At 42.7% G+C, this 16,100-nt stretch overlaps 1 protein-coding gene across 1 annotated transcript in view; it reads right to left on the reverse strand.

Moving 5' to 3' along the window:
- col27a1a (collagen, type XXVII, alpha 1a) overlaps positions 1-16,100 on the reverse strand; it is a 366,487-nt gene that overhangs the window by 210,767 nt on the left and 139,620 nt on the right. The window contains exons 11-13 of the mRNA XM_045688056.1: positions 13,538-13,591; positions 12,709-12,753; positions 3,426-3,479 (exon numbers count right to left, since the gene is read on the reverse strand). Coding sequence (XP_045544012.1) covers positions 3,426-3,479; positions 12,709-12,753; positions 13,538-13,591 — 153 coding nt within the window. The remainder of the gene's footprint in view (positions 1-3,425; positions 3,480-12,708; positions 12,754-13,537; positions 13,592-16,100) is intronic.

Here is a 16,100-nt window from a genome sequence, read left to right on the forward strand (position 1 = left end):
ATTCATTATATCGATCTATTACATTATTCTGTTGAGCAAGGGTTTATTTAGCCTTTTAGGGCAACATAATGACAAAAGAGAAGCTACATGTATCTAGTTATAGACAAAATGTCTAAAATTATATCATAAATATACTGCTCAAAAAAATAAAGCGAACACTAAAATAACACATCCAAGATCTGAATGAATGAAAGAATCTTATTCAATACTTTTTTCTTTACATAGTTGAATTTGCTGACAACAAAATCACACAAAAATAATCAATGGAAATCCAATTTATCAACCCATGGAGGTCTGGATTTGGAGTCACACTCAAAATTAAAGTGGAAAACCACACTACAGGCTGATCCAACTTTGATGTAATGTCCTTAAAACAAGTCAAAATGAGGCTCAGGAGTGTGTGTGACCTCCACGTGCCTGTATGACCTCCCTACAACGCCTGGGCATGCTCCTGATGAGGTGGTGAATGGTCTCCTGAGGGATCTCCTCCCAGACCGGGACTAAAGCATCCGCCAACTCCTGGACAGTCTGTGGTGCAACGTGGTGTTGGTGGATGGAGCGAGACATGATGTCCCAGATGTGCTCAATTGGATTCAGGTCTGGGGAACGGGCGGGCCAGTCCATAGCATCAATTCCTTCCTCTTGCAGGAACTGCTGACACACTCCAGCCACATGAGGTCTAGCATTGTCTTGCATTAGGAGGAACCCAGGGCCAACCGCACCAGCATATGGTCTCACAAGGGGTCTGAGGATCTCATCTCGGTACCTAATGGCAGTCAGGCTACCTCTGGCGAGCACATGGAGGGCTGTGCGGCCCCCCAAAGAAATGTCACCCCACACCATGACTGACCCACCGCCAAACCGGTCATGCTGGAGGATGTTGCAGGCAGCAGAACGTTCTCCACGGCGTCTCCAGACTCTGTCACGTGCTCAGAGTGAACCTGCTTTCATCTGTGAAGAGCACAGGGCGCCAGTGGCGAATTTGCCAATCTTGGTGTTCTCTGGCAAATGCCAAATGTCCTGCACGGTGTTGGGCTGTAAGCTCAACCCCCACCTGTGGACGTCGGGCCCTCATACCACCCTCATGGAGTCTGTTTCTGACCGTTTGAGCAGACACATGCACATTTGTGGCCTGCTGGAGGTCATTTTGCAGGGCTCTGGCAGTGCTCCTCCTGCTCCTCCTTGCACAAAGGCGGAGGTAGCGGTCCTGCTGCTGGGTTGTTGCCCTCCTACGGCCTCCTCCACGTCTCCTGATGTACTGGCCTGTCTCCTGGTAGCGCCTCCATGCTCTGGACACTACGTTGACAGACACAGCAAACCTTCTTGCCACAGCTCGCATTGATGTGCCATCCTGGATGAGCTGCACTACCTACATTTACATTTTTTTACATTTTAGTCATTTAGCAGACGCTCTTATCCAGAGCGACTTACAAATTGAGCCACTTGTGTGGGTTGTAGACTCCGTCTCATGCTACCACTAGAGTGAAAGCACCGCCAGCATTCAAAAGTGACCAAAACATCAGCCAGGAAGCATAGGAACTGAGAAGTGGTCAGTGGTCACCACCTGCAGAACCACTCCTTTATTGGGGGTGTCTTGCTAATTGCCTATAATTTCCACCTGTTGTCTATTCCATTTGCACAACAGCATGTGAAATGTATTGTCAATCAGTGTTGCTTCCTAAGTGGACAGTTTGATTTCACATAAGTGTGATTGACTTGGAGTTACATTGTGTTGTTTAAGTGTTCCCTTTATTTTTTTGAGCAGTGTATATCTAAATCAGGCACCAAAAAAAAAATAATTCTGCAGTCTTCGACTGTAGCGTTTTTTTTTTTTTACATTTGAGGATTAGGATTGGGTGAGGACCTCAGATGTTCACATATAGTTGGGTGGTTGCGGATGGGTTATTAGAAATTGCAGGCGGGTGCAGAGAACAAACAGCTGACCCGTATACGGGTCATTAAAAATATTAACGTGAGAACTGCTGATTGGCCAGCTCATGCTCCTCTAGACTGTGGACTGGCCAGCTCATCCTCCTCAGGATCATTACATCATATCTATGAAGAAATAGCAAGTATTTTTTAAACCTTCAGTTTGATATTTTGAGTTACATAAAAAAAATTGTCTTCCAATTTATGCCTCGGCCACAAATACGAGTCTAAAACCATTTTGGGTATGAGTTAACAGAATATTACATTTTAAAAGTGAGATTTTCACTGGGCAGTTACTTTAAATTAACAGTATTGTGGATAGGGCTGTTGCGGTGAGAACTAATATCACACCGGCAGTCATGACCGCAGTAAAATTCCAGGTGACTGTTGCGTCACGGTAATATCCTCCTATTTTTTTTTTTTTTTGTCATACGCTCTTATCCAGAGCAACTAGGGTTAAGCACATTGCTCAATGGTCACTGACAGATTTTTGACCTAGTCGGCTCAGGGATTTGAACCAGCAACTTACGGTTACTGGCCCAATGCACTTATCCGTTAGGCTACCTGCACTCTGGACATGTGTTTGTAGTACACAACTTGCTAACGACTGTGTGATTACGATCTCCGTTGCCGATGTTAGCAAGCAACAAGTCAACATTCACAAGGCCGCAGGGCCAGACGGATTACCAGCACATGTAGTCATTGCATGTGCGGAACAACTGGCAAGTGTCTTCACTGACAATTTCAACATCTCCCTTACAGAGTCTGTAATACCAACATAACGCTACAGCATACAATGACATTCTAGACAATTCTGTGCTTCCAACTGCAAATAGTCTGGGTAGCCATTTAAATAGCTGTTCAGGAGTGTTATGGCTTGAGGGTAGAAGCTATTTAGGAGCCTCTTGGACCTAGACTTGGCGCTCCAGTACTGCTTGCCATGCGGTAGCAGAGAGAACAGTCTATGACTAGGGTGGCTGGAGTCTGACAATATTTAGGGCCTTGATGCCAATTAATGATGCCAATGGAAGAAAAAAAATCAATAATACAAAAAACACATGCAGTATCATAAACCTTGTCTGTCCATCTGTATGTCCAAAAAATATTTACAAACAAAACATGGAAACACAGTCAATCTCTTGGATCCTTTGTGGTCAGAGAGGATTTTCTTATCATTGTTGAAAAGTATCACAGTCCACATTCCCACTGAGTGAAAAGCCAGGGGAAGAGTGTGTATGGGAGTGTGTGTGTGGATGGTGTGGTGAGTTAAGTGCTCTTAAAGATTTCACTCCATTACACAGGTGAGAATGAGATAAATAGAAAAGTATTTCACTGGGAAAGAGGGGATGTGGTTGTGTACTATGTAGGACAGTGCCTGTGGAGGTTTTACACCTTCCTACATAGTGATGTGGGGTAAAGTAATATAGTATGCCTAGATAGAAACTGTATGGACCAATGCTGTGTGTGTGCGTGTTTGTTCACGAAAGGTCACTTACCGGGTCCCCGTCTGGTCCTGGTGGTCCTCTTTCACCAAAGTCTCCAGGAAACCCCTGGAGAGAGAGCAGCTTTAAAGCGTCAATCTGCGATTGGTACATCCATTTGTACTAATGCACAGTAGTTCTACTAATCACAGTATCACCAGGTCTGATTTAAAGAAAGTAAGAATGCTACTGCTAGTCTGGTCCCAGACCTACAAGTGCTCTGATGGTCAGAGCAGATGGCAGAGGAGTTGGCTAAAGCACATACAGAACTGGGACCAGGCTAATTTTGACCCTGACGCTAATGCTGCTCAGAAATCAAAAACAAAGCTTAAGGGCATACTTATAAGTCTGTTTTACATGAAGACATCATCCCAATCTTTGTTTGCCCTTTTGTTTGTGATTTTATTTTTTATTCACTCTAGAAAAAACTTGTGCTAGTACAATGCGTGCTAAATCAGGTTTTATATCTACAATGGGCTATCATACCACAGAGTTGTTGAAAACTTTTGCATTCTACAGTATTTCACATTCAAACTCAATTTCTCTTACATTGATTAATTTCAGGTCAGAAATAACTCTTACAGGATATCACAAATTCTGCCTTTAGATTATTATTGCACAATACACTTTCATTTTAGTCACAGCAAAGCCATTGCAGTAATTGTATAGCTTCTAGTAATTGTAACATAACTGAAATATAACATGACATATTAGTCAAAAACATCTTCCAATCAATTGCAAAATGACCCATTATTTGAAAGCACATAGCATAACGGGTGTGTACTGTTACCGCTCAATTTAGAAACAAACGGTTTAAATTTTTGACATTTATTTAACTAGGCAAGTCAGTAAAGAACAAATACCCCAGCCAAACCCGAATGATGCTGGGCCAATTGAATTGTGTACCACCCTATGGGACTCCTAATCACAGCCGGTTGTGATACAGCCTGGAATTGAACCAGACACCTCTAGTACTGAGATGCAGGGACTTAGACCACTGCGCCACTCAGGAGCCTGAGAACAACACAGCCAGCCAGTCAGAACTCCTGTTAGAAATAACTGAGTTGCTAATATGAGCTATGCTTAAGATAGGGGAAGCTACAACCTCAGAACACCCTACTGGCACAGGAGCAATGGCACTACACTAAACCATCCAGGAACACTTGATGTAATGGATGGGCTCTGCTCTTTTTCCTCTACAGTATGCCTTGTTTTAGAAGGCCAATTGCGAATGGTTCTTCATTCTTGATCGGGGTGGATGTGCAGAGCTGTGTATCATTAAATAAGTATTTTTTACCAGAGGGGTGTAATCTGCAGACAAAGCTTTCCTTGAGGTTTCATACTTTCATTCACACACAAAGGTAATTTAGTTTTAGGAAGCCTCTAAATAAATGTATATGACTTTTTGTCAAACTTCATAATATTCCAAAGCTCAAAAGGTATGTAAAGTTATGACACTTTCAGTCTCCATGAGTACATTAAAGCCATATTAAACATATTCCTGGACCTGGACTAGAACATTCTCAATAGATGCACTTGAGTCAAGGAGCGGGCTTAATCTGGGTTGGGAAACTGCTGCAAAGTGCACAAGATAATCCCATTTGAGAATGTCACTGACAGCACCTTAGACAGGTTAGCTGAGAATGTCACGAAATGATGTGCAAGCTTCAATGGGGCAGAAGTCTGAGTTGTGATTCTGGATGGCCAGATAGCTAGCAACAATGATAAGAAGCTGCCATGTGGGGAATCGTAGGTGGCTCGTTTCAACTAGGTTTATCTTGTTCTTGATACCATGTCTTGTTTTGACTGATTTAATGTCTATAATTAGCTAGCTACAACTGCAACAACATATTTGAGAGACAAGTGCTCATTGTGCACATTTATTAATATTTTCAATAAACATTGGAGACTAAATATTGTTTACATGTTGTCAACAATTTAAGCCAACCCTGTCTGTTTTATCCCATAGTTGAGCACGCACCGGTTTTGTTTCTAAACAACAAAGTCTATTGAACACCCCTCTAAGCCCACAGACAAGGAGAGTCATAACACACTCACCTAGCGCCACATCGCAAAAACTTAAAATGAGTGCATTTTACAGTGTCAGGAAATGAGCTGGAAAATCAGATGTCTACATTTTTATTTATTTTACCTTTATTTTACTAGGCAAGTCAGTCAAGAACAAATTCTTATTTTCAATGATGGCCTAGTAACAGTGGGTTAAATGCCTTGTTCAGGGCAGAACAGATTTTACCTTGTCAGCTCAGGGATTCAATCTTGCAACCTTTCAGATGAATGAAGAGATACTTTTGACAGGAAAATTCTGCCTGAGTGATATTTGTTGAGACTGCAGATTGTGGTTTCAAATGCATGGGGGGAAACACGAGTCCAGACAAATTGTACTGCCTTAATTGCCAGCCCAATGACAAATCATACAGTGATAATCGCTGCCTTATGGAAGTGGAAACAGACTTGTTGGGCCAAAAACACAACTCAAAGAGGCAGATTTGCTTTGAAGAGAGACATGATTTTTTCCCAACTCATTTAATGTTTTGAATTATGCCAGGTAGCCCTTTTCTTATGCCATTGTGTCTGCAAAACTACATAACATTACTTTCGAGGAGTGTACTCTGTCAATCTGATTACTCTGGAGCTCAGTAAAAACTCATTTACACAGGTCTTCAGTCTGCAACACACAATACTACACCAGAGGCTAAGCAAACTCACTGAATAAATGAAGCCCAAAAATGGCATCTTAAATTGAAAATAACTTGAGTATCCAAATCTACCAAACTAAACATGATTTGATTGGTTAAAATGTAAAGGTCTCTGGGACTGTAGCTGAGCAGTACTCCAAGAGGGCAAGCAATCTGTCTTAAGGCTTGTACACATCGCAACGAAAGTGGATCTAGCATTCGTCTGCCGTGTTTTAGGGACCACCCTAAGGCATCAGATTTTTCCTGTGATTCCACATGAAAAATGGGTGCGTACTCGATTCGCAAATTTGTTTGAGATCCTAAGTACTCTCTGCCAGCAAATGTCTGAGCCTTTAGGGATCCCCACACCCCGAATTAAAATGTCAATGTGTTGTAAATGCAATCTCTGGTAAAACTTTACTTAAATCCTGCAGGTACCCTACATGATCAAAAGTATGTGGACACATCTTGGACGATCTCATTCTAAAATCATGGGTATTAATGTGGAGTTGGTCACCCCCTTTGCTGCTATAACAGCCTCCACTCTTTTTTTCTCCCCAATTTTGTGGTATCCAATTGGTAGTTAGTCTTGTCTCATCGCTGCAACTCCCGTACGGACTCGGGAGAGGCGAATGTCGAGAGCCGTGCATCCTCTGACACACAACCCAGCCAAGCCGCACTGCTTCTTGACACAATGCCCGCTTAACCCGGAAGCCAGCCGCACCAATGTGTCGGAGGAAACACCGTGCACCTGGAGACCGTGTCAGCGTGCACTGCGCCCTGCCTGCCACAGGAGTCGCAAAATGTGCATGTATGTGTGAGTGAGTGAGCGAGTGAGTACATACACTGCGATTATGTGCATTTTGTTTCTATGTGGATATAATGTATCATTGTCACAGGACAACATCAGAATTCTCTGCAGGCACAGATCATCTTTCCACTCTGTCTGTAAAACTAAACAGCCTCTGCCAGCAAGTATTACATTTCGGCAAACAATTGTTAGATTGTGAGAACAGAGTTTAACAGTTAAGTCTGCTGAACCTGAAAAGTGAATCTGCGTACAGAGAATGGCTTTACCACTTGACATACTGTAAGTGAGGCAGTCAAAGATCCCTAGGGAATAGCTGACCTCTAGATGCAGAGGGGAAGAGAGCATGCACACACAAAAAACTGTACATATGCCAAAACAAAGAAAATGCCTACACATACAAACGCTCCCTCATGAATGCATGTGCATGCATACTATACACACATCCCCACTTAAAAGCTACCACATAAATAATAACCTCATTGGAGAATTGTTTTTTCTAAGCAGCTAGCGCTTCAACAGTGGCTTGCGTGTGTTGAGTTTCTTTGTAAGTCTTATTTACTTAAAGCCAATAGGCAGCAGCTGCATTGGCTTTCAGTACTTCAGATGTGCAGAGGTATGGAACGATGCCCACGTGAGACTCCAGCGCACAACCTGCCATCAGAAAGAGCAGGCGGATCACCACCGCAGTGAGGCTCCCATGTTCCATCCTGGTAATCGCGTTTGGCTCTCCACCAGGAAGCTCTATAAATAAAAACTTGACAGAAAAATGTTTCTCCTCTTTGACAGTGCATTTGTCAGTTCTTCCCTTCATTACTAGAGAGTGATTAGCCGATTTTTAGGGGCCTGTACTCCTGAAGTTGTTTGTGTACTTGCCAGTTAGCTAGCAGTTCTCAGCTGTTAGCAGCCAATAGCTAGCAGTTTCTTAGTCATTACAAATAAGTCAAGTACTGAATTATTTAATGTACCAAATCAAGCATTAAACCTCGTAAACAATTCATTTAGACCTTGCGTTTGAAACCGGTGTTGATTTAATGAAATGTGTGCAGATGCCCAGCTATTAAAAGGGACAGGCAGCTATTTGAGACTGCGTTTAGTTTAAGTTTTGCAGTCTCGGCATTGACCCTCTTGACTCTAGACATATGCTGCTGCTACTGCTTATCTATCTATCCTGTTGCCTAGTCACTTTACCCCTACCTACAGTATATGTACATATCTACCTTAATTACCTCATACTCTTGCACATCGCCTCGGTACTGGTACCCTGTGTATATAGTATATACTAGTTATCGTTACACATTGTGTATTTATTCCTCGTTATTTTTCTATTTCTTTCTTTGAATTGTTGGGATAAGTAAGTAAGTATTTCACTGTTAGTCTACACCTGTTTACAAAACGTGACAAATAAAATGTTTTGAAAGACAGACTCACACATAAACAAAACCTACAGGTGGTCCAAGATGGCGTAGCAGTCGGACATGTGTCTTTGTCTTGTCCCGTGTATATATCGTTCTATTTGTATATATTTCTCTCACTTTCCATCTACGGACTGAATATACTGCAACCCGCCTCACCCAATGTGGTACGGATCTGCTATTTTTATACTTTAGAACCGGAACCCCCTTCAGGAGCTAGCCAGCTAACTAGCTACTAGCACGTAGTCAGTTTGCCACTGCTAGCGGTCCTCACCGTTAACTCGGACATCAGCCAGCCTCAACCTGGTCAATTCCTGCCAGTCTGAACAGCGCGATATCAACCCAGAGCATATCTGCCTACTTTTTCTCTACCACATCTCCAGATTCCTACCGCAAGCTCTGAACCTTTACACCGGATCATCACAGTTAGCTGCTATCCGAGTGGCTACTCCTGGCTAAGCAAGCACCAGTTAGCCTGAAGCTAGACTCGAGCTAGGCCCATCTCCCGGCTAGCCAAAGAAGTCCACCAGCCAATTATTGGGCCACAATACCTCTTTTACTAATTGGCCCGGACCCTTTACTGCCGACACGGAGCCCCGCCGATCCATAACGACTGGTCTGTCAATGTAACCGTCTGCGGTGGTCTCAACAGGCTCTTCCGTTGCGATGTCGCAGGATGCCCATCTGCTAGCCCCAGCCCGCTAGCTGTCTGAATAGCCGTGTCTCCAGCTCGCCTAGTGTAGCAGCGACTACGGAATTGGCTCCCTGACTCATCTAGTGCTACTCATTGAACCCTATGATCACTCAGTTACACATGCCTCTCCCTAATGTCAATATGCCTCGTCTATTGCTGTTTTGGTTAGCAATAGAGCCCCTAGCCCTGCCCAATATGCCTTAGATAGCCCATTTGTTCCATCCCCCTAACATGTGGTGACCTCACCTGGCTTAACTGGTGCCTCGAGACAAAACCTCTCATCGTCACTCAATGCCTAGGTTTACCTCCACTGTACTCACGTCCAACCATACCTTTGTCTGTACATTATGCCTTGAATATATTCTTCTGCGCCCAGAAATCTGCTCCTCTTACTCTGTTCCGAACGCACTAGACGACCAGTTCTGATAGCCTTTAGCTGTACCCTTATCCTACTCCTCCAGTGATGTAGAGGTTAACCCAGGCCCTGCAGCCCTGCAGCCCCCAGCACCACTCCCATTCCCCATGTGCTCTCATTTGTTGACTTCTGTAACCGTAAAAGCCTTGGTTTCATGTATGTTAACATTAGAAGCCTCCTCCCTAAGTTTGTTTTATTCACTGCTTTAGCACACTCCGCCAACCCTGATGTCCAAGCCGTGTCTGAATCATGGCTTAGGAAGACCACCAAAACTCCTGAAATTTCAATCCCTGACTATAACATCTTCCGACAAGATAGAACTGCCAAAGGGGGCAGAGTTGCAATCTACTGCAGAGATAGCCTGCAGAGTTCTGTCATACTATTCAGGTCTGTGCCCAAACGATTCGAGCTTCTACTTTTTTTTTTAAATCCACCTTTCCAGAAACAAGTCTCTCACCGTTGCAGCTTCTCCTTCACCCAAATCCAGACAACTGATGTTCTGAAAGAGCTGCAAAGCCTGGATCCCTACAAATCAGCTGGGCTAGACAATCTGGACCCTCTCTTTCTAAAATTATCCACCAAAATTTTTGCAACCCCTATTACTAGCCTGTTCAACCTCTTTCGTATCATCTGAGATCCCCAAAGATTGGAAAGCTGCTGCGGTCATCCAACTCTTCAAAGGGGGAGACACTCTAGAGCCAAACTGTTATAGACCTATATCCATCCTGCCCTGCCTTTCTAAAATCTTTGAAAGCCAAGTTAACAAAACAGATCACCAACCATTTCCAAGCTGGTCATGGGTGCACCTCAGCCACGCTCAAGGTCCTAAACGATATCATAACCACCATCAATAAAAGGCAGTACTGTGCAGCCGTATTCATCGCCTTGGCCAAGGATTTCGACTCTGTCAGTCACCGCATTCCTATCAGCAGACTCAATAGCCTTGGTTTCTCAAATGACTGCCTCGCCTGGTTCACCAACTACTTCTCAGATAGAGTTCAGTGTGTCAAATTTGAGGGCCTGTTGTCCGGACCTCTGCAGTCTCTACTGGGGTGCCACAAGGTTAAATTCTCGGGCAGACTCTTTTCTCTGTATATATATATCAATGACGTCGCTCTTGCTGCTGGTGATTCTCTGATCCACCTCTACACAGACACCATTCTGTATACATCTGGCCCTTCTTTGGACACTGTTAACAAGCCTCCAAACAAGCTTCAATGCCATACAACACTCCTTCTATGGCCTCCAACTGCTTTTAAATGCTAGTAAAACTAAATGCATGCTCTTCAACCGACTGTTGCCCACACCCACCTGCCCGACTAGTACCACTACTCTGGACGGTTCTGACTTAGAATATGTGGACAACTACAAATAACTAGGTGTCTGGTTACACTGTAAACTTTCCTTCCAGACTTAAGCATCTCCAATTCAAAATTGAATCTAGAATCAGCTTCCTATTTCGCAACAAAGCATCCTTCACTCATGCTGCCAAACATACCCTCGTAAAACTGACTATCCTACCGATCCTTGACTTCGGCAATGTCATTTACAAAATAGCCTCCAACACTCTACTCAGCAAACTGGATGTAGTCCATCACAGTGCCATCCGTTTTGTCACCAAAGCTCCATATACTACCCACCACTGTGACCTGTATGCTCTCGTTGGCTGGCCCTCACTACATATTGGTCGCCAATCCCACTGGCTCCAGGTCATCTATAAGTCTTTGCTAGGTAAAGCCCTGGCTTCTCAGCACACTGGTCACCATAGCAAGGCCCACCCGTAGCACACGCTCTTGCAGGTGTATTTCACTGGTCATCCCCAAAGTCAACACTTCCTTTGGCCACCTTTCCTTCCAGTTCTCTGCAGCCAATGAATTGCAAAAATCACTGAAGCTGGAGTCTTATATATCCCTCTCTAACTTTAAGCATCAGCTGTCAGAGCAGCTTACCGATCACTGTACCTATACACAGCCCATCCGTAAATAGCCCATCCAACTACCTCTTCCCCATACTGTCATAATTTTTTTTTGCTCCTTTGCACCCCAGTATCTCTACTTGCACATCATCATCTGCACATTCATCACTCCAGTGTTAATGTTAAATTGTAATTATTTCACCTCTATGGCCTATGTATTGCCTTACCTCCCTACATTTGCACACACTGTACATAGATTTTTCTATTGTGTTATTGACTGTACGTTTGTTTATGTGTAACTCCGTGTTGTTGTTTCTGTCGCACTGCTTTGCTTTATCTTGGCCAGGTCGCAGTTGTAAACGAGAACTTGCTCTCAACTGGCCTACCTGGTTCAATAAAGGTAAAATAAATAAAAAGTCTCCAAACTACATGATCCCATCGAGAGAAAGGTGACCAAATAAGCTAATTTCAATATTAGCCTTCTCTTATTATGTAAAAAAAACACACAAAAAAACACATGTAGCACATCTCCGACGTGTTCAACCTAGAGTAACCCTTCTATTAGCAATGGAAATAACAAAGAGAGAAGCTTACAATGATGTAGACAAATGTGTGACATTTACATTACATTTACGTCATTTAGCAGACGCTCTTATCCAGAGCGACTTACAAATTGGTGCATTCACCTTATGATATCCAGTGGAACAACCACTTTACAATAGTACATCTATATCTTTTTTTTTTGGGGGGGGTTAGAGAAGGATTACTTAATCCTATCCCAGGTATTCCTTAAAGAGGTGGGGTTTCAGGTGTCTCCGGAAGGTGATGATTGACTCCGCTGTGACTACGGGTCTTTGCACCAAACCTCTCAAAGGAGTTCTCAGCTAGAGAGCAGGTCTGGCTACAATATTGTAGAACCCTGCTGGAACTAGAACACTGACTCACTGAAACAAAAGTCATGCTCAGTGGTCACAAAACCTTTTGAAATTCTGAACTGGGAGGTGCTGAATGTGAATTTGTCCAACAAGAATGCTCACTTTTGTGTCCCACTGCAAAACGCTACTGAATACAAATAAGGATTTGAGGACCGAATGACAGAGAAAGAGGTCTGACTGTTCAATAAGCTAACAGTTGCTAAACACAGCTCTGAGCTATGTCTATCATTGCCAGCAGCCTCCATGACACCATATACTGTATGTCCTGTTAGGGTTGTCGATATCACAGTCTCTGGAGACCATAGATTTCTTATGGCTGTGGGTTAGGTCTTAACACAGCATCTGCTGTGGCTGACGTCAACACATTTCATAACAGTTAATATAAATAATTATCTATAAAGTATGTTGAGACAACTTTACCGGCCTACCCATCTTGCCCATCTTCCCTGGTTCTCCAGGAACGCCCTGAAAATAGAACGAGAGAGAGAGAGACAATAAGATCAGAGCAACATTGTACTCTCTGGGAATAATTCTACTAACTACACTCATGTAATAATTTCAAACCATCAGACTGTAAGCTACCTAGAGTATTGTATATATTTGTATTTTGTTTAGCTACTCTGTAAATACTGCTTGATGTATATGCAGACTTATTGCTTCTACAGTGCTCTGCACAAACCTACAGCTGTGCCAACTAATTGGAGCTCTTTCATTGTGCTCTGTCCCATATAGGTGTCTTCATTTAAGATTAGATGTTAGAGGACAGACAGACACAGTGATCAACAGAAAAAGATTGGTCTGCTACAGTATGGTGGAGCTGCATAGTGGAAAGGTCCATTACAGGCTCACCCATGACGCAACCCCTGGTGCATGCGATAAGTAGGGTAATGGTCTGGTGTTTTTGGAGGCTGAGCTTTAGGAAGGCCTTGATTAGTTTAGCCAGTTCAAAGGCTCATTAAGGGGGGGTCACAATGAGTCATCACCAACACTCCCACACGGTCTTACTCAATGCAGCCTGATAGCATCCTGGAGGCAGTTCCCACATTTAAATCAAAACAAGAAACTGGTTGTCTCTTAAGGAAACAGAGGGAGGGAAGATCAGAGTCACCACTGGGACAGGTAGTCAGAGTTGCCTCCAGTCTTGTACACTGTGTGTGGTGAGGTCAGGAAAAAGTCCTGGCCCTAATCCTTACAGACGTTGTGAGTATTTGGATGTGTGTAGCGGTAAGGTAAAGAAAGACAAACATACTCTTTTGCCATCAGCACCAGGTAGGCCAAAAAGGCCCGCGATTCCAATGAAGCCCTAGAGAGAGAGAGAGAGAGAGAGAGAGAGAGAGAGAGAGAGAGAGAGAGAGAGAGAGAGAGAGAGAGAGAGAGAGAGAGAGAGAGAGGTAGAGGAATTCCATTTTCAATGACTGCGAAGTATATCTATTATAGCTTGAGAGTTGAGGAGTCCAGTGCCGGGGGTCTGAAGGTTCCAGGGTTGATGGATCAGGTCTCCATGAAGAACTAAGCCATGAGGCAAGTGTATATGCCCATGGACTGCATGGTGCTGGCTTCCACGATGTAGTCCAAGGGCACATACCCTCACGCCAGGGATCTCTGAAGATGACACCAATCTGGCCTGTTGATAGCAGTTTAACGCAACAAAACAGAACAAGACCAGGAACAACAGCAGCAATACCAGTAGCGATGTTTTCTATAAGACAGTGGAGTAGTGGAGTGCTGATACTGGTTAAGTTACAGCTGATGGGTTAAGGTTGAAGGTACATAGGGAAAAGACTACGTAGATCAGTAGTTGATTGAGAAGTAGCATCATTTTTAGACGTGCTCTATTTTAACAAACCTAATGGAATATCTTAGCGCTAGGGTTATAGGTTCGGTGGGGTGTCAGTAATATTTTAGCTATTTTCACAACCGGAATTGGGGGGGGGGGGGCGCAGTAGCTGGCGCAAATGATTTTGATAAATAAACAAGTTGTGGGTGTGTCGAGGCTTGGCCCTCACTGTCCAACCAGAACATGCTCCATGGCTAAATATGTGGTTGCTTCAAGTTGTGTATTGCATTGTCATCAACTCCAACTTGAATGTTAGTCCATTATAGCCTAGTTTGTTAAATAGCCTGCCCCATATTTGCTAAACATGTTTGCAGTCTACATTGTTCTAATGGCATTGCTTCAATATGGAAATATGTTGTTAAACATAGGCTATAGCATTCACACTGATATAGGGGCTATGCCTACTGTAAATTGCAGTCTGGACATGGACATGCCAAACGTAGTCAATAAGCAAGATTAAATTCACTAGGCTATTGATAAGACAGTGTATAATTCTAATACAAATTTAACAACCACTTGTTTTAAATAGACTATGTCTAAATACAGTTACCAGAATTGCTCCCCATGGGTGTATAATACAGACAAGGCAACTTAACTTTGGATGTGTGTAAAATCCTCCATAGCCTTTCACAGGAGCTGGATAAAGATTGAATATAAAGAGAAAGGGGGAATGTCCACTCACTGTTATACGCCCGCAAATGTAATGTTTTCTAAACATCATGGAACCATCTTACAGATACTATTTGTACTTCTCCAGAAATATCAGATTAAATTGCATTTCATTTGGGCCATGTACGTTCTCACCATAAACCTTTCTAATACGTTTGTTTTTTGTTTAATTTGATTAAAAACCAATCAAGCGGTTTTTCAAATCAACAACAATATTTCTAAATATGATCAGGTCAGAAGCATGATATCATAAATCACATCTCTCATTACATGAGCATAAGGCAATGTTAGCACATGTAGGTCTAAGAGGTCTTCAGCCGGAGGAATGGATGTTTTTCCTATCCAATTAATATAGTTTCTTAAATAGTATAAACTAACCCCACAATAGGCCTAGTTATTTCAAACATGTAGCTTATCTAGTTTTTTTTATTTTTTAAATTGGCTTCAACATGGACATAGCAATCTACACATATTGCATTCACATTGCATATTCGAGCCATGGACAATTGGACATTGCCCAAACGTTATAAGAAGATTAGCCTACCATCACCGTTGATATGGCCTGTTAGTCACTTTGCCACGTGAAAGGTAAACAAATTAACAGGCAAATAGCCTAGGCTACAAATAGATTCAGCATCAAGGACAGTGAAGTCCAGACGAAAGTGGAAGATCCATTTTGTTAACAAAAGTATAAAGGAAAAACAATAAGCAGTCTATTGTAATAACGTGATGTGCCTAAACAGATTCCCTACTGTCACTGACAATGTTCATTCAATGGGCATAATGAGTCCAAGCTTTTCACAAAAGCTGCACAGACAAAAATAATGTCCAGTATTGATTATATGCTATTGAATTAAATTGTATTGGTCACATACACATGGTAAGGAGATGTTATTGCGAATGTAGCGAAATGCTTATGCTTCTAGAGCCGACAGCGCAACCGTATGTAATAGCTACGTAATATCTATCACATTCCACAACAAAACCTAATACACACAATCTAGTAAAGGAATGGGATGAGAATATATATGTATAAAATATATGGATGAGCAGTGACAGAGCGGCTAAGATGCAATAGATTGTAAAGAATAGATAGTGAAGGATACAGTATATACACTGTACATATGAGATGAGTAATGCGAGATACGTAAACTTTCTTAAAAAGTGCCATTATTAAAGTGTGTCATAAGCGTCGGAAGGGACAGACCAAAGCGCAGCGGGTATAGTGCTCATCTTCTTATATTTATTTAAAGTGAACACAAACAAAATTAGCAAAACGACAGTTCCGTAAGGTTCACAGACTATA

Source organism: Salmo salar, chromosome ssa01 (assembly GCF_905237065.1).
Source record: "Salmo salar chromosome ssa01, Ssal_v3.1, whole genome shotgun sequence".
Taxonomy (NCBI): domain Eukaryota; kingdom Metazoa; phylum Chordata; class Actinopteri; order Salmoniformes; family Salmonidae; genus Salmo; species Salmo salar.